At 44.9% G+C, this 21,687-nt stretch overlaps 1 protein-coding gene across 4 annotated transcripts in view; it reads right to left on the reverse strand.

Moving 5' to 3' along the window:
• Positions 1–2,366: 2,366 nt before the first annotated feature.
• LOC149328710 (atlastin-3-like) overlaps positions 2,367–21,687 on the reverse strand; it is a 49,785-nt gene continuing 30,464 nt past the window's right edge. For all 4 annotated transcript variants that reach the window (XM_089559668.1, XM_089559667.1, XM_089559666.1 and 1 more), the window contains 5 exons: positions 17,336–17,580; positions 14,353–14,454; positions 9,244–9,345; positions 4,196–4,285; positions 2,367–2,535 (listed from right to left, as the gene is read on the reverse strand). In XM_089559668.1, coding sequence (XP_089415794.1) covers positions 2,424–2,535; positions 4,196–4,285; positions 9,244–9,345; positions 14,353–14,454; positions 17,336–17,580 — 651 coding nt within the window. In that variant the 3' untranslated portion in view covers positions 2,367–2,423. The remainder of the gene's footprint in view (positions 2,536–4,195; positions 4,286–9,243; positions 9,346–14,352; positions 14,455–17,335; positions 17,581–21,687) is intronic.

Below are 21,687 nucleotides of genomic sequence, written 5' to 3' on the forward strand. Positions count from 1 at the left end.
TACTACTACGACTACAACTGCTGCTAATTATTTTAATGCTTGAAGAATTATCCCTAGTTCTGAAGGCTGACATTATTGAAGGCTGTTATAGAACTCACGTGTAGCCAATTAGCCCGCATTTGGCGGTGGAATCTATATCATTCGCTGTAAAAAAAATCCTAGCAGCGCTAATACGCAATAGCGAAATCTTATCTTGCCACCCGTTGCTTCCTCCCTTTTCTTTATCTCTATCGCAATTCGCCCCTTCCTCTTCTTCCCTAAATGTGGAGAGGAGGATTTTCCATTGCGCCACTTCCAACATTAGCAGGTGGCCGCTAGATGCCAATGTGGGCAGGTGGTGGCCATTAAATGAATTAAATTGAATAAATTATGGCATAGGAAACTATAGAAGGTGTAATTAAGAGCTTAAGTCTCCCGATAAAGATTCCAAGGTAGAATGCACGGCTATGTAACTGAGTCGAAGCTATACCACATTTTTCTGCAAAAACTGGTGATCGCACTCTCGCGGTACATAACGTAGAGCTCTCGAGTGTGTTTCAACGAAAGAGCCATCCGCACTCACCGGGCCCAATTTGGCGGACGCTACTCACTGCAATGGGCCGCAAGAGATAAAAAAAATTCACAGGGGAACTTAATTCAATTATTTGTTGGTAATGGCATAGCATTAGCCTTTATTATGAGCAATAGTATTATCTTTTACAATTCGCGTTTTAACGGAACTGATGTTATCTACGTACGGCCTGGGGACATCACTTATGGTCTGGTGACGTCACGTGAGGCGGCTGACCTTCCATCCCTCAGCCAATGAAAACGCTCCGGCCTGGCAACTCCCCCTGCCAGTGGAAACGCTCCGGTCTGGTGACGGCACTTCACTTTAGTCAATTGGAATTCTCCGGTCTATTGACGAAACCAATGCACGAAAGCCATGCGCGACGAAAACCCACGCCTGAATTTTAAAACTCATGACGCATTTTGGCCCAATGGGGCTTCTAAAAAAGAAATGGAGGCTACGTTGCACTGCATGGCTTCCCAGATTTATCTTGTTTTATGTTTTATTTTGTAATGGCTGTTTGTATCATGTATTGTTCTTGGTTCATCTATCCTTACATTGTCACCCGGCATGCCCGTCTTAGTTTTTTGTCTCCACCTTCCCACCTGTATTCTGTATCCTGTAGTTTCTAAGTATATTCAGGAAGCTCTCTAGTAGAAAGTGTTGAATGTCCTCTATCATTTGCTTTTGGGCGGTGTATGTATTATTTAAGAGAAAACTGCAGGGGTCACTTCAACTCCGCCTTAAAGGTGCACTGAAGAGGAATCTGAACTCGTCTTTCTGCCGCGGGAACTCAGTCTACACGTTCCGAGAATTCTTAGGAATTTCGACTTATTGCCCTGTGTGGCCGATTTCCCTAATTAAATCGGATTAACGTACGGCTCCCGCCTTTTTTTTTTAATTCTCCCCCGTACGGTGGGCGGAGTCGACCTACGCGTGGAGAGCCTTTCAGCCAGCCCCGAGGAGGCTTGCCTCTCTGCCATCGGCGGAGTAATACGTAGTAATATGCGAAAGCAAATAGTCCGCGCGTATTTATATTTCTGCGGGCTTGTTTCGCGGCTATATTATCTCCGAATGAAACTATTTATCCGCGGAAACCTACGAAACAAAACAAAGCGAAAGAAAAGCCTCCACGGAGCTGGCTGAAAGGCACTCCATGCGTTGGTCGCCTCCGCCCCCCATACGGGGAGAAACAAAAAAAAAGGCGGGAGCCGGACGTTAATCCAATTTAATTAGGGAAATCGGCCACACAGAACAATAAGTCGAAGTTTCTAAGAATGCTAGGAACGTGTAGATTGAGTTCCCGCGGCAAAAAGGCGAGTTCAGATTCCTCTTCAGTGCACCTTTAAGGATATCACGCAATGGCTTAATGAGTTAATACCCATATATGCGAATTTGGTCATTCTCTAATTTACATTCACAGATCTCTGGGAGTCTTCATATCCCTCTTGGCCCAGTGGTGCAGCGGTTAAGCTATGCGCCACTGCCCTGCGGTGGCAGGTGCTCCAAGCGATTTGGACTTTTGTGATCCAGGTTGTCCCGAGCTTCGAGGAACCTCGCGCGACCAATAATTAATTTAACTGTCACCTGCCACACTGGGCAGTTTGCTCACAATGTGGCGGTCAGGTTGTGAAGACGTCGGAAGGTCACATGATCCAGGTGGGCCACCTGCTTCCTAGTTGCTCTCTGGGGACCACCTGCCGAGCCATGCCCGTAATTTTTCGCTCACAACGGCCACACTGGATTTTCTGGTGCACGGACACTCTATCGCTGTCCCGTTAAAATATACACCGCTGTCTGCAAAAAACAGAGACCCTAAGTATAAGCCTCTTTAATGAATACAAAGATTAGGACATGTTGTCTGAGCCCTAGATCAAGGCTCACTCTTTCCTGCTATCGGTCTCTTGTGTGGCCCGCATTTTTCCTCTTGCGATTCTTGGAGAAGGAGGTCGCCTTCATCAGAAGCATCGGGCACTGCATCGTCACTGCAAGAGACAGTTTGCGCTGTTATCAGTGCATCATACAATGTACAGTCTTTGTCAAAAGTAACCAGGTTGCGTGGTTTGCTTTTCGCTCGTACAGTGGAGTCCTTACAGCTTTCCTGAAGCTGAAATGGCCGTTAAAGGCGAGAACTGGGGATCTTCTTACCTTCCAACACCTTTTGATCTTCAGGAATGTCACAAGGGCTCCACTATACAAGCTAGAAGCAAACCTTGCAGCTTCGTTACTTTTGACAAAGACGGTACCTGGCGCATAGCAACCGCTACTACTGGCAAACATGCCACTCGATTCTTTTTTCATGTTTATCAAGAAGTGGAGAAAACAAATACGCAAGCAGCATAGCACTTCTTCGTTTCTTCAAATGCAATACGGAAAGCCATGTTCATCGATTTAGTTTTTTTTTTTTTTGCAGAGTCAGCTCCTCTTAGGATGCTCGCTTACTGCCGACTAAAGCTCTTGCGTGCCTAACACATCACAGAGGGATCTTGTGCTTAACCTTGACACTTCATTTTGCTTATGTTGACGGTGCTCGATAACAACTCCTAGCCAGAAACTATTTGACACCTAAACGCTTGCTCTTTGAACCTTACTTTGGAGCCTACGTTTCTGTACATTTTGATCCTTGCTACAAATTCTACAGAGCGTGGTGTTCAGCAAGTAACTGTACAGTACAGAGCGGAAATATTGGTCGCTTTTATACCTTCTTTAATAATTTATACCTGAACACTGGTGCGTTTATGCGCCACTTCGCAGAGAACACATCACTTTATATTACCTAAAAATATTATTCAATGCACTACGCTTATCATCAAGGAGATGGTTGTTTGGCCTAAGGCGCCGAGCCATGGCTCTTCACGACACCCTGGGAGAAATTGAAGTCTTGCTCAGTGTGCTATGTTTTCATAACCGTGGATTATTACACATCAAGCGCTCATCAGCTACACCGAGATTTTCACATCCTCTAGTCTGGTGTCTCGTTGTCCCACCCTGCAACCTAGTACTGTATTCTGGCCTCCGAAAGCAAATCCAGAAGTCACTGCCAAAAAACTCAAATTCATTGCAATATATACCGTCTAAGCATCCAGTTATTAATGATAAAATTTAAGCATTTCCCACAATTAAAAAGTGACAAAATTCAAACCGTCAAATTAACTCTTCCATTTCCAACGACGTTCGGACCCCTCCTTTTTCAACTGCCCTGCTCTCTATTAGAGTAGGCCCGTCCAGTCAGTCCATTCCATTTCTTTCCGACTCTCTTCTAAAGTGCCTGCTTTTGGCCCGCGGAGATTCAAGACAACATGACCTTATTAGCCAGGCTAAGGATTATGCGCACTTGATCTCATAATTCTTCTGATCTGGGACCTTCCTCAAGAAATCTGACATGTTTTAGTTTTTTTTTCATTTCATTTACTTTAAACTGCAGTTTTGACATAGAAACTATGTCGACGTCATCATGCTTTTTCGGCGGTTTCGAACGTCGAAGTTCGGAGCTAAGGTTGCTGATGGTGGGAGCTATAAAAATCTTTATTATTTATATAAAGATATTATATAAATATCTTTATTAGAAGACAACTGCAAAGAAAGCATCTTTTTTCCTTGAGGAAAAAAGGTCTGTGAACAGCAACGTCTTTGGTCGCGGCTCACTTTTCAGTGTTGTCGTCCTCTTTGGTAGGAGACTCTCCGTCCAGTGATGAGAGGTCTTCGCCTTCAGCGGGCACGAGGGTTTCATCTTCCCTGAAAGATATCATCACCACTTTTACCAGATCTCCTGAATTGCAACCCTGACGCCTTTCATTCCGTGCTTTATGCACTGCAGTTACCCTTTTGTTGACAGACAAATGGCTACAAATATTTCTAGCCTATCTCTTTGTCGACCGTTCGTGTCAACTTGAAATGCACGAATGAAATCGAATAGCACGTCCTAACCCGGCTTGCAGATAGTGGTAGCCTCATTCGGGAATTGGTCGGAACTTTTGACTGACTAGCTTGTATTGTCCGAGCTGGGCAGCGAAAATATTCTCCCTGGATTCATTCGCAGGTTCAGAAGCTTTCGCTACCGGCGTTTTCTTTCATTAAACGCGCACTCGTTTTCGCTCGTCGATTCTAACACTGTCGCTGCTGTCGAGTCCAGCCACTGCCCTCTTTCGTAGTGGGTAGAGCGACCAACTTATCTCATGGCTTCGCACTTCAAATACCTGTTGCTCTCGTACACTCTTATCTGCTTTAGCAGTGAGATAGGACGTCTTGGCCACCTCCAAAGCTGCGTAGGCGGTTACATAAAGCTGCGCAGTGTCAATATAGATGAACCTTTATATCCTGACACATCCGGCTCTATAGCTCGACCTCGGATCTCGCAGTGCTGGCAGTAAGCAACTGCAAGCACAGAATCCTCACCTAAGATGCGACGGCGACGATTTAGCTGCCAACAACTGCTCACTGCAACTGTCATTGAGCATTGGGAAGAATGGAATAGCAAATCAAAGATTATGAAGCATGAAATTTTAGAGCCCGTAGCGCGAGAGGCTACGCCGTTGGCCGAGTGGTTCAAGGTATCGGGAAGGGAAGCACCTGTTTCCGCCGCCGCTGCACTATATCGTACGTGTGGGTCATCATCATCACCATCCGCAGCAACAGCAGCCTGACTCCGCCCAATGCAGAGCAAAGATACTCAAGTAACACTTGTTGCTGGGCTAGTTGGTGCATTAGTCTTCGTACAAAAGCTAGCGCAAAGCTAGCGCAAAAGATACTCAAGTGTTACTTGAGTATCTTTCCAATACAGCGCGTTGTCCTGTCTACCTTTCTTGTGTGTGTCGTGTTTTGCGCTAACTTTTGTACGAAGAATAATGCACCAACTAGCCCAGCAACAAGTGTTACTTGAGTATCTTTCCAATACAGCGCGTTGTCCTGTCTACCTTTCTTGTGTGTGTCGTGTTTTGCGCTAACTTTTGTACGAAGAATAATGCACCAACTAGCCCAGCAACAAGTGTTACTTGAGTATCTTTCCAATACAGCGCGTTGTCCTGTCTACCTTTCTTGTGTGTGTCGTGTTTTGCGCTAACTTTTGTACGAAGAATAATGCACCAACTAGCCCAGCAACAAGTGTTACTTGAGTATCTTTCCAATACAGCGCGTTGTCCTGTCTACCTTTCTTGTGTGTGTCGTGTTTTGCGCTAGCTTTTGTACGAAGAATAATGCACCAGAGCAAAGACCTCTTCCATGTCTCTCCAATTAACCTGGTCATTTGTCAACTGCGGCCACCGTATTCCCACAAACTTCGTAATCTCATCCGCCCACCTAAATTTCTGCCGCCCCCTGCTTCACTTGCCGTCTCTTGGAATTCTCTCCTTTACCTTCAAGGACCATCGGTTATCTTGCCTTCGCATTACGTGCCCTGTCCAAGCCCATTTATTCCTCTTTATTACGACTAGAATGTCATGGTCTGGATGGTAAGCATGGTATCGCAAAGTTTCGTTCGCCTGAATGGGCAATGAAAGCAAAACTCGGAAATATTTCTGTAGCTTACACTTTATATACGACATCAGGTATGCCGCAATTTTCCGCTAGCTGTTTGCCGGAGTTAGCGAGTCCGGGACCTGAAAGGATTTCATAACTAAAATGGACATAATAGGAGCGGATAAATACAATACACTTCTGAACTGCAGCCTACAACCACGGGAAAAGTTACCTTTCTGAAGTATTAGATTTCTCTATTAGCTGGTAAATGATGCTAAATATAAGCTTGTTATTTGAAGTTTCTCGATTTTTCCCATGCGCACGACTATCAAACTGAAAAAAACATAAAATTTATTTATTGAATTCGGTCACAACCTCTTGAAATCCAAGAACGGCGTAAGATATTCCTAATAAAGTATGTAAAATGATTCATAAAAATGAAGCTGCTGTGGTCATACACAAAACAGTTTAGAAGATTCAATTTTTTTTCACTCAGCTGACATTAACAAACTATTTTTGCGCGTTCCGGGGCGGGGAATATTTGAATGGTAGGGGACTCCACAAATGCTTGCGGAGTATAAATGCGAGCCTCACAAGCGCTACTACAGTCGGATGCAATTCAAGCCTGCAGCCACTGCTACATGGGATTCCTGTCTGAGAAAGAGCAGTCCTTTTGTTGAAGCTTTTCTTGTTACGTAAAAAATAAGCCAATCACTAGACGAAATTGTGGGTTCAAGAATTTTGCTGTTTTTTGTTTGATATAGTCCCACGGTAATAAACTGATCGCGGTCAGCGTTGAGATTGGTCACCAGAAAAACACAGGATGCCGCGGACTATAGACCTATTGTTACCAACCTTTGTTTTTAAAGCTCTATCTAACCATACACATTAATCATAATAATGACTGTTAGCTTTATTAGCTTTCCTTATGCTCCAAAGGCAGATATAAGATGGCGATCATTTGTTCCTACCTTGTTGAGCGAGACGTATAGCGTCTAATTTTACCGTGCTTTCAATAGTGAACTTGTAATGAAGCTTTCGGTATATCTTGATATATCGATATTTAGATGATTTCAAGGTGCTAGCTGGAACAAATTAGAACATAAAGATATGAACTGGTAATTTAACTTTTAAAACTGTTTTTTGGTTTCAAGGCTGTCAATATATCCACAAAACTAGCAAACAACCATACATCGCTGTTTTCCACAACTCTCTGAGTTTAATTTCGAACTCCTCTTCGGCTTGGCAGGTATCCGTCGCTTAGTGAACTCGAGTTAACCTTCGACTGTTCACGTTAAAAACATGTTTAAAGGGTAGGGCATAATTGTGTGTCACAATGACGCGCTTGCAATTTTCGCCACCGCAATCTGTACCAGGCTTTAAATGCATTGCCTCCAAAACTCTGTTCTTCCAAGTTCAGTACTAAAACCAATGCTGAAAGCTGTAAACAATCCTCACGGTCGTTCTGTGTCACGAGAAAAGAAAGGACTCAGAGTGTTCACCTGTGCTCACAAATTCTTGCGAAATAAATCGTTACGAAATACTTCTACTGTATGCACACCGAACTTTAGACTAAATGCACTGTTTAGGTACTCCGCTTTGTGCAAAAAAAAAGCTGCGCACAGGAAAGACTCCTCGAGTGAGTGTATGTGTGCACCACTGTATGCACACTGCATGGTTTGTGACCGCTTGCCATTACGCATCTACTCAAAATAAAATATACAACAGCATATTCTGCACCGAGAACACGATATGCGCTGTGTCCTTTTCGAATGTTATTTCCTAAGTTGTGGTTGTGTTTATATCGGACACAAAATACGATGAGGTAAAGATTGATTTAGAAAACATGTGACCCCTCTGAAGGGCTCGCTCTTCTTTTCATGTTGGGAATCTCATTACTGGGGTACATTACTTGGTAGCCTTCAGTTCGCCTGTCATACCAGAAACAGGGTGACCAGAATTAACCAACAGTCTTCGACAAAAGTATTTTGGAGCGGGAAACAGGTTGTGAACGATGTTTTTTTTTCATATAATGTTAGATTTCACTATAAACATCAATATATCCGCAGATCACCGATGGCAGTCTTACGTTGTTTTTTTTTCGTTTTATGTTTTTGCTATCGTCGAAAGCATTCCCCATTGTTTTTTTATGGCACTATTAACTATTCAATGCGAACTATAGAAACCATTTCAAAGAATGATTTTGCTACATTCCGATTTTGCGTAAATCAGAAAAAATCGAAAAAAATTCTCTCGGCCTAACTTTCGGGCTAAAATTTCGCACAGAGGTTGCATTTGGGGGTGAGTTTTGTTTTATACTACATTTAGGTGGGGTACTTGCCTGATACGGTCAGAATTAATCCGCATCGTCTGCGGTGACGGCGAACCAAAACCGAAACTCTTCGCAGCAATGGCACCCGTAGCGCCACCCCGCACCCACCGGAGAAACGAGCCCTCTCCCGGGAAGGGCTCGGGGGGAGGAGTTGGACTCGCACAGCCAAGCCACGGCCATGGCCTTCTCTTGATCGCTGTACGACCGTATTTTAAATGATGTCTTGCGCTGTTTCGCAGCAGAGAGCACCAAGCAAAAATATTTGCTCACCAACTTAGCACAACTAGGTTCCTCCGGTGGGCGCGAGATGGCGCCACGAGTACCATTGATGCGATGGCTTTCGGTTTTGGCTCACCGTCGCTGCAGACGATGGGGATTTCCAAATAATTCTGACCGAATCAGGCAAGTACTCCACCTAAATGTAGCATAAAACAAAACTGACCACCAGATGCAACCACTGTGCGAAATTTGAACCCGAACAAACGTGCGGTTAGGCCGAGAGAATTTTTTTTTCGATTTTCTCTGATTTACGCAACACGCGATATCAGAAGAATGAACGTTTACCTTCAATATTTTCGTAACGCTATCTTACAAATTTATAATTTTCACAATTTCTCTCCGACAACGTTGGAAGTGTTGTTCAGCAACAAATACAACAGCCGCGAAGCGACGAGAAAGATTCTGCATAGACAAGTGTCCGATCGAGGTATCAATTTCCCTACTATTTCAGAGGTAGGCACGACAATCTGGGCTCCGGAATTATCCCGCGATACTGTTATTTTTTTCCTTACCCGCGTTCAGTCACGCTCTCTGCCGTTTCCTTCCAGCTGATACCTGGTCGTTTTCTGTTTGTTTGTATCACATTTGTTGCAGGTCTTCGCAAGCGAAACCAAACAGTGTCACTCACTTCTCAACACCGTGGCCGTCTGGGGTAGGAGAGCCTCGCCCACTGCTCGATTCATGGGGATGCAGGTCGTCAGGTTCAGGAGTCACGCGCGTGGAGTCATCTCTGGAAGAGACCTTCCCTGTTATCATACGAACTACGTATATTAAGCCTTGGGCGCTAAACAAGTGCGCATTTTTTTTTATTGCGAAAGCAATACTACTTGCACTTTCACGCCTTTGCCGTGCCGCGGCCGTGACCACTATCGTGCCGCGGCCGTGACCACCATTGATCTTCATTTGACCTTGATTGCATTAGATTGGATTACATTTGATTACATTAGATTAGATTAGATTAGATTGGACTGGATTGGATTGGATTAGATAAGATTACATGTCATTAGATTACATTGGATTGGATAGGAGTTGATTGGATTGTATAACCGATGCATCACCACAAGTCTAACCACAAGCACCACCACCAGCTACACTACCAGCTGTACCATGGCGTAGGTACGGATATTGCTTTCGCATACTGGGCTTAACCAAGCTAAGCCTCAGCGAATATTTTTTTTTTTCAGTTATCCGGGTCTACCTTCGTGGCGCGGTTAGGGAAGCAAGCTAACATCTACATAGAAGTAAATGGTTGAATTGTTTTGTGTTTTTAAGGCGAAAGCCTTTAATGTCTCATACTGTCGTTAGCATATGGGTCGGCAGACGCGTCGGCAGCCGTGTCGGCAGCCGTGGTGGCAGATTTGTCCGCCTTTCGGCGTCACTGCTTAAAAAGAAACTGCGCCGAGGGTGCGAATCGAACCAGGGCCTTTGGCATTTGAAGCGGAGACGCTACCACTACGCCACGAAGGCTCAAGGTTGGAGCATGAATAAAGGCGCATCTAGTAAATGCATGGGTTTCATAAATAAAATAAAAAGACTAAAGTCAACAAAAGGAAAAATTAAAACAAAAATAAGAAAAGGAGCAAAAAAACAAATATGAAAAATAAAAAGTACATATAAACAAACACTGCGCCAGGAAACGCTTTCGCCTTGCAGCACTTTAGAGAGCCAAAGTGCCCCCTGAATTTTTAAGCTCTTGCTGGAGCTCAGAAAAACGTTCCGCGGACAGCAAATAAACACGCTTAATCGTTGCAATGTGCTGTAATTAACACCTGAGCCAAATAATAGGCTGCTGCAGAGAATCCACAGTGATGCGCGAACGTTTGCGAGCCCTTTCCGGCATATTTTCTAGGCTCGCACCCTCCTCCGTTGCCTCGCTCCTGCGTACACGAGTTGAGAGATGGCTATTGGTTAGATTATTTCAGACGTCAGAGAGCTCTGCATGGCAGCGGCCAATAAGCAACGTAGCTCCGGGGGGCCAAGATATTCCGACCCCGGCAGTGGGGCGTGCAGAGAACCGCCGACCTTTCAGCGTGGAAAAAGGGACGAGAGCAGAGGGAAATGAGCCAAGACGGTGAAATTCAAACTTTAAAAACAGAGAACTCTGATTCTACAAAGCGGAACGAAAAATTTCTTGCTGGAGAATATTCGTGAAGCGCAGTCCTGTAACATCACAGGCATACCGCAAGTTTATTGGCAGCCCCTTTCAGAGCCCCTTTAAACAATTGTGAACTTCTATACAAGGTGTGACATTTGAGGAGCAATTTTTTTTTACATAAATCCTCTAGCGGAATTTGGTGAGCAACGCTCGTCACAAGCCGGCAGTCAATTTTGACGTGTGACGAGTGTAATATTTATGTGCTTTCTGTCTCTCTGTGTCCGGCTTAGGACCAGCAGGGGTCTTTCAGTGCGGTTTCCTAACTTTGCGGAGAGGAGGTGCTACAGAGAGAATTTTTCAAGAGCAAAAACCTTTGAAAAAATGTTGTATCGGTGAATAAAAAGTAATAATGTTCTTTGTGCTTTACATAAGGCATATTATAATTTGTTGAGATCAAAAAACCTAATCATTTTAGGGGGTTAGTACGATAACCTTGCGTTAAATTACCTTGGTGACGTATGCTCCATACACAGAGAGCAAAAGAATACGTTGAGTCGTTGACATCCACACCATGAAAGTAGATAACTTCTGACGACACCTCATACGTGGAGCAGCCTTTAATGAGTGGCCATTCGGTTCTGCTTCAGCGCAATAACTAGAAATCAGCGCTCAGAAGCAAAGTGTTCATTTTTCTACTAACATGGCGGAAGCCAACAGTCATCGAAACCGAGGACCATAGGGAATGTTTTTTTCTCGACTTGTGGTGCTCATCGATACGGGAGATTGACAGGGTAATTACATTGATTAGAAAGCAGAAGAAAAACAACCACTAACCGCTGGTGGAATTCGAACCCACTACCTCCGAATTTCGCGTCCGGTGCTCTTCCAACTGACCTACGCCGTCAGCTGTCCAATCTTCTGTTTTCGGGGGTACTTATGTGTAGTGCGACCGAGCATTGAGAGTGTTCACTAGCGCCACCCTGGTCCGTAGCGGCGGACGTATGACGTCCTGTATTACTAAGGTATTTTCATGAACACGAATTTTGACGTGGACATGTGCCGAAACACTAATATTTCTACTACGCATAATGATTAACTGAAAACACATTGCGGAAGCCGCACATGCATCCGGGAACAAACATGGCAATCGCTAGTAGAACGAGAAGTGCCGTACAAAAAAGATAGGGAGTACTCGATATTTAGTTAAGCAAACAAGGGAAGGGGGTGAGGGGCTTGTTATAAATATGACAGAAGCCAACAGCCGCAGAAACCAAGGGGCACAGGGGATTTTTTTTTTGTAAGTTATTTATTTTGTGGTGTTGATCGATTTAGAATATTACTGAATATGTTATCGTTTAATGATAACTGATTAGAAAAGCAGCATATTTAGTTGCTTGTTTATCAGCATACCCGCTTTATCCACGCGTTTATCCGCATTTTTGTTGCTTGTTCTCCGGTACGTGCGAAAAAGGATGCGACCCCTGGGGTGAGTGTATGTGTACACCACTATATGCAGACTGCCTGGTTTGTGCCCGCTTGCCAGCTGGCGTCTACTCAAAAAAGAATATACAGCAACAGATTCTGCACAGACAACGCGATATGGATTGTGGCCTTTTCGAATGAAATTTTTTAATGGTTGTATTTACATTGGGTGCCAAAGGCGCTTTTGCAAAGACCGGTTGAGAAATCTTGCGACACCTCTGAAGTGCCCGCTCTGCTTTTCTAGTTGGGAATCTCATTCTTGGGGTTCCTTACTTGGCGGCCTTCAGGTCGTCTGTCAAGCGCAAGCAAGTTGACCAGCATAACTGTTCAGCTACAAATAACAACCAAAATGAGACGGGGAGAAATTCCGGACAGACAAGTGTCTGGCTGTGCCATCAATTGCTCTCCGTCCCATGCAGTACGGTTAATTGGCCCAATATTGCAAATTGATGTTTTCACTTTGGACCTTTCAAGGAACAGACTTTTCCGATACGTTTGCAATATTAGGGTGGTTTCCACTGCCGCTTGCGATAGTCGCAATTTCAGACGCAGACACAACAGTTGGACTCCGGAATTATCCTGTATACTGTTTTCTTCTACTTACCCGTGTTCAGCCACGCTGTCTACCTTTTCTTTCCTACTAATACCTTGTCATTTTCTATTTGTTTGTATTATTGTCATGTGCGTTATCTCTCCTAATCACATTTGTCGCGGGTCTTCGCAATCGTGCAGTTGTTTTGTTCTTCCGTCCGAAAAACACTTCGGGTAGAAGCATCACTTTTTTTATTCTCCTCTCACAGTCATACTGTCTCCTTGACTAAAGGATTTCGAAGAACAGCTATCCTCACGAGCATAGACCGCTACTCGCAGATAAAGGTTACAGACACTGCGCACATCGATGTGGCGATGGCGCGGAAGCTTAGTGTGAAAGCCTTCGGCTCCATACTCTCCTGGCCCCATCTGCCACTCAGTGCAGATCTGCTAGCCAAGATATACATTTGCGGGAATACGTACATTTTCTCTATAACTGTAGAAGCAGTCTTTCTTTTAATCCGAAAGTATTTCTTACCTCATGAATGTATTAGACAGAATGTGTAACCGCAGGCTGTGGACAGAGAGTGTCCTCATGACCTGTCCATCCTCCAATAAGAGTGCAATTATGATTTGTGATCACTAATATTGATTGCTTGGAACGTTGAAATGACCGAATTATAATTCAAACAATTAAGTATTAAGGCAAGTAATTTCGCTAATTACTCTGAGTAATTCACGGAATTGGTAAATTGCAGGTAGTTCCTCTGGAATCAAACAAACAATTTAAAAGATAATGAAATTTACGTACAGATATGTAAAAATATAGTTCATTGAATTAAATCACTAACCAATGCATCAAGTTATCAATAATTAATTCATAAACAAACTATTTGATACCTCCCTAACGAATTCATTTTTTTTGATGAAGTCACTCATTAAATAATTACCATCAGTGATTATTTACATTACTAAGGAACCGAGGAGGCAGCGGAACTGGATATGCTTTCTCATTTTCGCACGTCAAGAGACTTAAATGCACCTTTAATTTTTATTAGCTGTCCACTGAAGCAAGGCCGGGAAAAGTATATCCTCTTAAAAGCGCTTGCCGTTAAACTGTGCGGTTTGTAAGTTTTCAACTCCGCTGATTATTTCTCTATCAAATGCAAGTATGCCACATTTTACATACTGTTCCCTTCAAGACGTTCAAGAATGGAGTTCATTTGATTTTTAAAACTACAGAAAATAATTCTTACGCTCAATCGTTAAACAAGTAGAGACTATATTTCCTTGCTGATTGCACTGTTTGTCGGAACACCATAATATTTATGACAGTATGCGATAGTAAACTCTGAACAGATAGTACTTTTTTTTCAAATCCAGCCCTGAGCACTTGGAAACAATGGGAATCCTTAAGAAAGTATCTGAGTGACTTATCTTCGTTTTGACTCGATTGTCGGCTATTCTTCCAGAGCCAACCTCACGAAGATTTATGCATGATATTTGTCAGGAGCCTGCGGGCATGGCTTCTGAAGGTTTTCATTGCAAACAAGTTGAGCTCCTCACATCAGCGCTGTTTTTATTTTATTTTTTAAGTTTAAACAAGCGAAACGAAACAGAGGCACTTACGTTTCAGCGCTGTGGTCGCCTAGGGCAGAAAAACGTTGCCCAGTGCGTGAGGCAAGGTGAAGCATGTCGCTAAGATCAGGAGTCACGAGCGTTGCGTCATCCCTGGAAGAGATCTTCCCTGTTATCATAAGAACTACGTATTCAACCTTTGGCGCTAAACAAGTGTGCATTTTTGAAGCGAGAAGCTTCACTAGGCTCGTCAACACCGCACTTCGCGTGAGCCGGATCCCCCGGACTGACGTCACGCACGGCGAAGGCTACTGCGCATTTGCGCCGCCGCTTCTCCTCCTCGCTACCGTTTGACCTTACTCCGCAGCCGTGCGCAGTGAGCATTCGAAAGGAGGGGCATATAAGGCGCGCTTGCCCATTAAACAGGCGGGAAGGTGGAGCGAGCGCGGCTGCGGCCGCTTATCTGCTTTTTCAGCCAGCGTCCGCATCGGCGGACGCGGTTGTTGCAATGCGCGTCTTTTTCTCTCTCTATTTTTCCTCATGTGGTTCAACTCTCTTCTATCTGCACGTAACACCGGTGGTGGCTCGGCTTGAGCCAGTCGGCAGGCACGTGCACTTTCCCTTTCATGCTTCTCTCAGTTGCAACCAACCAACCACCATAGAATAGGCGCAGACACTCGCCAGGGAAGGAGAACAAGAAGCAACAAACACTGCGCCAGGAAACTGTCGTATCTCGGTGGACACCTGAACCGCGCCGTAAGAGCCTTAAGGAAAATGAAATAAAATGAAAATTGGTTTTAAGGAAAGCAAATGCCTGTCTCTCATATTTTGGTGTATGCCATTGCTCTGGCTCTCACTACTCCCAAGTCGAAACACATCATCACCGACTCGCGAGGGGCCTGTCGGAACTATGAGTTGAGTTGGGCTCCCCCGCTTGCCTGGCGCATACTAGAATATAGGTGCCGATGCGAAGATCCAACTCCACGTAACCTGATTTGGGCCCCCGGTCACCAGGGACTCCAAGGAAACGAACAGGCCGATCAGGCCGCCCGCGCACTCTATCCCCGGGATATCTCCCTGTCCTTGGAAGCCTACTCCCAATCAGACAATCTGGCCCTTGCATTCAAACACATCACCGATTACTACAAGGAGGAGCACCGGCGCTACCCGGCCCCTTGTAAGGGACTGCATCGCGCTGACGAGCGCCTCCTCATCAAAATTCTTACTAACACTGTACTGTGCCCGGCGGTACTTAAACATTCAGGCGTCCGCTGACCTAGGGAGCCAGTTATGCGCACTTCCTTTCCTTAAAATGATCGGAGTGTAAAACGTTGTCAACGCCAACGCCAATGAACACAATGAACGCCGACGGTGAATGGCTTCAACGGAGCGTTTCTGGCACACGTTGTCAATGCCTGCAGCCCACAGCTTTCTCTTACCACCTCACGTGCCTGTAAGCGCAATTCATGCGTCCACTGATCCATGTAGCCAGTTATGCGCACATCCTTTCTTTAAAATGTCACAACGCTGTCAATGCTACCAAATGCAGCGCATATCTGTCACTACCGCTACGTTGCTAAAGCACGATTGTGGTGTCCGCTGTTCCAAGAGGGCAGTTATGCGCCTTTGCATTCCTTTCCAAGCTCCGGCTCCATTGATTTCGCAGCTTAGTGCGCGACTAAGGCGTCCACTGCTGGTTACAACGGACAACGGCGACGGCGACGCCGCGAAACGCAGAAACGGGCGCCAATGAGCTGCGCTTCAAAAACAACCACATCCAACCAGATAGTCCTACTGCAGCATCTACAGTACGACAGAGTGAAAAAAAGTTGCAGCTCTTACTTCCCCCCAGCTCTCACTGCGCGATGATGCCCACGGTAAGCGAGGCGCTTATTGCAAGTGTATTTGCTCATGAGGCCTTGGCGTTCGGTCGCTAGGAGAAAAGGAATACCACTACTGCACTCTTTTGCTGTACTTGGACCTTCGTTCACTGATCTCAACTTTCGCTGGTTTTAATTTCGGATCTTAATTAATCCTGAGCCATCTGCTGAGGGCAACTAATTATGACGGCAGCTGTGGACACTGCGGTTTAAAAGCGTACTTCGCGATCTCTATCGACTTTCTAACATTTAGAAAACGTTGCTAAAGCATAACCGATGATTTTCACGTGGGTAAATTAGTTTTACGTACGTAAATGACTAAAATTTGTTGAAATAGAAAGTTCCTAGCTGTTCGTATTAATCTCACCTCGGTTTCTTCCTCACATTTCAATTTATTGTTTCATGTGTTTCACTTCTAATTTCGAAAGCTGCCAGTGTTTGCCCGCAAAATAAATGAAGTTATTGAGCAGCATTCTAGGTAATTGAGCAATATAGCAATTTTCGTCGCATCCTGATGCGAGATCTCCAAAAGATCCCGCTTATGAAATGCTTCAAAGAAGCACTCTATGATGATGTTTGGGAATAATGTTGAATTTCATAAGTTCACAACATTCCAGCTTTAGGCTGAAGTTCTCTAAAGGAACGACTGGAGGTTCCAGCGCCCATATAAGATACTGTCGCTTCTTTGTACTTGCAAACGGAGACGTTCTCTCAGGTTTAACCAGCGATTACAAAGAAGGAAGAACTAAATCTTTGTTAAGTCGGCTGGAGCAAGATTCCCTTGATTCATTTTGTATTCCGAATTCTGAGATTAAATCATCGTTATCGTGTTTACTTATCGGAATTCTGTAGTGTGTTTTAATAGTTCCCGTATAATTTGTTTTTGATGACTTCTGTTTATTCACGTCCATTCGAATTCGTTTGCTATGCTTGTTGTGTTCTCATAAGTGCTTAAAACGTTGGTGATAGTTGTGCGTTCTTCCATTTTTTTATACCTGTTAAACACATCTGCCATAGCCGTATTTGTATGAATGCCGATTTGTAAGGTGGCAGGACCCGCGTAAAGCCTTTGTCGTGGATTTTCGTCCTGTCTCTTTCTCTGAAAAACGAGATAAAATAATTGAATTGAATTGAAATCAAAGAGCGGTACTCACCGAGCAGCGAACATATCTCTTAACCGAACGGCCAGAATAATTGCAGCAACACCCAGCGGAAGCCCTGCCACACCGGCAGCGACAATTCGGCTTCCGCCACCGGCTGATGATGCACAGACAAGTGCACACAGAGAGGCCGTCAGGCTAGCCGACTGCAAAAGTGCGTAACGCGACTCGGTTGTCTCTGTTTCCTTGCCACCCTGCTCCTTCCTCTTGGTGAATTTCTCGAAGGTCGCGTCGATCGTCTGCGAGGCGCAACTTGGAAATTAGTTCCCACGGGGTCATACAATCAACCAACACGGAGGAATGCGCTCCAACACATAATCTCTAGTAGGGCTTGCCATAATGCAGACACAATATTGTTTTTTTTTTTAGGCAAGAGTTTTCCGACCGAAGCCTGTATGGCCATGGATCCCTTTGTTACTGATGAGTTTCTATTTTCGACCGCTGCTTGTGCGCAACTCACTTGCACCTCTTAAAGAGGCAGTACCATACGGCGCACCGCAGAGGATGCTTTGGGGGTGAAAAACGTATAATATGACATCCTCTACAACTGATCGTCGCATGACCTCCAGCCACGTACCCATGCTGCCACCACAATGATCACTAGTTGGCAATGTAACCTTAGCTGGCGCATACGCATTTGTATCTCACTTGAGCACCAAACGCTAGGGGCGAACAAAGTTGTTAAGGTTTGTAAATTATCAAGGCATCAGGTATTAGCCATTTACTCTTTAGGAGTTGGTGGCTTGCCAGCAGTCGAGAAAGTTCTCCGGCTTCTTAAGAATATTATCAAAGCTAAACCACCTAAAATTTTACGTGCGAATGTGTGCGTTTGTATTAAGATCCGTCAGTCCTGACTAGTTTTGTGTTCCGCTAACATAGCCGGTTTCGAAAAACGGCCAAAGCACTAACGTCAGATGTTTTTTGATGTGCCTGGCGGAGATTAGGTAAGCTGTGGAAAAACACAGACTTTAATATTTCTGCCAGACCCGGGCATCGCCGGCGTAGTGAGCTTCAGCAGGCTGAAGAAAATAAATCTTTGTATCTTGGACAGCTTCAGCACTGTCAGACTCATCTGAATCACTCTGCAAGCATTGAAAGTAATGGCTGAAACAGGGGTAGGAAACTTCAGCTAGTTTCGATTTGAAATACTTCAGCACACCTTGGTGACTGACGGAGAACGGGTGGCTAAAAATGAATAATTCCTGTGCATGCAAGCCGCGCAAGAGAGAACAGAGGTGGCCGAATTGTCAGGGGTGCATGGAGACGAAGTTGCCTTGTTTTCACAGGCAGTAGTTCGAGTCCCACTCGGGCATGAAGTTTCCCTTCTTCTTGATACCGTTGCCACGACTGCGATACGACGCTCCAGTTGGCTTCCCTCCTGCCGGTATGAGAAGAATGGGCGCTGATGTCTCCATTAGCTGAACAATGCTGTCTGTGGGGGTTTCCTATCCCTGCCTGAACATCACAAAACGTGTCTAAGACTACTAGCACACCACCACAAACGCAACACCAATAACATCCTCAACAAAGCACTTTTTAAAAGTATGCAGTTAGCGACGGCTCTCACGCAGAAGGGATCTATGCAACATTCCTAGCGACAATCTTTCCTCGTTTCAGAGGCGGTTGCACAATCTGCCCCATGCGGGTGCGTAACATTCGGGATAGTGCTTCAATTTTGCAGCGAAAGCTACACTAGGCTAGCAGAAGCACATTTCGGGGTGCCTGGAACAGTCTACTACTGCGCATGTGCCGTTGCCATGGCAGGCAAGTACCAGCGCCGCTCGGACTGCCAGTCATAAACAAAGAAAAGAATATTGATGTCTAGGTGGGAATGGTACCCGGGCCACCGGCGTGTGAGACGGGGACTTTGCCACTCTGCCACGACGCTTTTTTTTCTTTTTTCATGGTATTTATTCTACATGGTTATGTACAGAAGTGATATATATATATATACATACATGGTCTGTTCCGAAAGAAGTAGGACTCATTTTTTTTTTAACAAAATTTATTCAAGAGAATAGTACAAACGATCACAATTTTTCTAGGTAGCAACCTTCCGCACCTACACGCTGCTGCCAATGATTTTTACAGTTTTCGTACGCCTCCAGGAATGTCTGGACCGGAATGCTGTTTAGCTCCCTCGTCACGGCCTGTTGAACCACCTCTACCGATCCGTGATGTTACCGCTCGAGCGTCGATTTTAATCTCGGGAATAGAAAAATGTCTGGCGGGGCCAAGTCGAGGCTGTAGGGGGGCTGAGGCATCGTTGCCGCCTTGTACTGGGCAAAAAATCGGGGTCCTCATTCACATGATGAAGAAGATCCTACAGGTTGGCCTTTTCCTCCTCTGACAACACTCCCGGCACCAACTTCGCGCACGCTTTCCTCATGGATAAGTTTTCTGTCACGATCTCAAAAACTTGGGTTTGAGGAATGCTAAAGTCATCAGCAATCATTTTGATACTCATTCTACGATCGCTGTTAAGTAAATGTTTCACTCGCTACACATTTTCGTTGGTCTTGCTGGCCAAAGGGAGTCTGGAGCGGTCGTCTTCCACCACTCTTTCCTTACCATCTCGGAAAAGCTTGTGCCACTCAAAAAACACCTGATCCACCCATGGAAGCGTCACCGTCGGCCTCCTTAATAATGTCGTGAGTCTCTTTGCCCGTTTTACCAAGATTTACTCAAAATTTGATCGCGTATCGCTGATCCAGTAAACGCTCGACGATTCTGCGTGACGAGACGTTTCGACAGGGGTTCACAGTACAAGCGACCTCCTCTCTTCAACGGCCGAGAGCCGACTGCCGATTTTCCCCAGCATTCCCAATATTATCCCCTTCAACGATCCTGCACGCGCAGACCACCTCTTGCCCGCCCGTTTGCCCAGGAAAAAACCAGTCCTGCTACTTTCAGAACAGACCCTGTATATGTGTGTTCGTGTATACACACAAAAAAAAAACTATGTACAAAGAACCTAGGTAGGCGCTACGTGGCACAAACATGATAGAAAGCATAACAGAACAAAAAGGCCGGCAACGATATACAGCGCACAAGGGGAAGGAACTAATCCGGTAAAAAGCCCACTTCTTTCTAAATGTCCGTTATCTGCAGCAACATTCGACTAAAATGAATTCGGGGCGAAACAACAGGTTCAACGCTGCGATATTGCATTCGCATTTTCTAAAGGCTGTGAACTCCAATCAGAAGAATCATGTCATAGGGTTTCGAGTCAGGTTGGGAAACAACAAGGTAGCGCACGCTGTAGGAATTTGGAAGAAAATCTTTCTGTAGCATCCTCTGCTCCACATCCCAAAACAAAAACCCTTCTTTGCAGTCCGTAAAACAGTGTTCAATTGTTTCAGGCACATTGCACAAGCGGCAGTTTACAGAAGACACAAAAATGTTTTTCCTATCGAGCCACGTGTTGACAGGTGAAGTTTCAGTGTGTAATTTAAAGAAAATGTTTTGGCTGCAAGGAGAACTTCGCATTTTACGCACTCGCTTTAAAACATCATAACCCCTGAGCCCAAAGTGGACAGAACGATACAGTGGGGGCGGGAAGAGCGTCGTTATCAAATCCTTGTACACATTTTTGCAAAAAACAATATAAGGACTCATTTGAAAACTGAACTTTCAAAAAACACACGCAGGCATAAACTTCCTGCATGAAGCCTAGTAAGCGGGGGCATTCAGTATAATTGGAAAAAACTACTAAGTTCGGAAGTACAGTAATGAAATTAACCTGCAAGAATGCTCTTCTAATAATCGGATGGGAACAATCACGAAAAAAGAACAGGCAACCAACTGTCTCACATTCAGGTGCTCCAAGCCCAGTCCTCCTGCACTAACAGGCCTGAAAATGTTATCACGCCGCATGGGCTCCAATTTGGAATACCAAATAAACGTCTCAAATATACGATGGAAACGCTGTGTGTAATGTCTGGCGCAGTGAAGGACCTGGAGTACGTAATAAATTCTTGTTTGAAAGTCGATGCGGGACAAACGTCTGCGCATAACGCACAATGGCCAGAACTCGCTCTCTCCAGTAATGCGCACTTGATTTGAAGGCACGAAGCGGAACACCAAGATACTTAGCAGGCACACAAGACCATTCTATTCCAGCGTACAGGGGCGGAGTTGTGCCCCATGAACCAAACCATAGGCGAGAACTTTTGGAGCGATTCATTTGAGCACCAGAAACATTGCGAAACCGAAAGCCGCTAATAACAGAACAATCGTCTTCTAATAAATGGCTCACTAAGGTGCTGAAATGCGCCAAATTTCCGAATTGTGCGCATCAGGAGTAGCACTAAACAAGTCTGTGTAATAATCCACTGATACGGATA

Source organism: Amblyomma mixtum, chromosome 9 (assembly GCF_055824585.1).
Source record: "Amblyomma mixtum isolate Tamu chromosome 9, ASM5582458v1, whole genome shotgun sequence".
Classification (NCBI taxonomy): Eukaryota; Metazoa; Arthropoda; class Arachnida; order Ixodida; family Ixodidae; genus Amblyomma; species Amblyomma mixtum.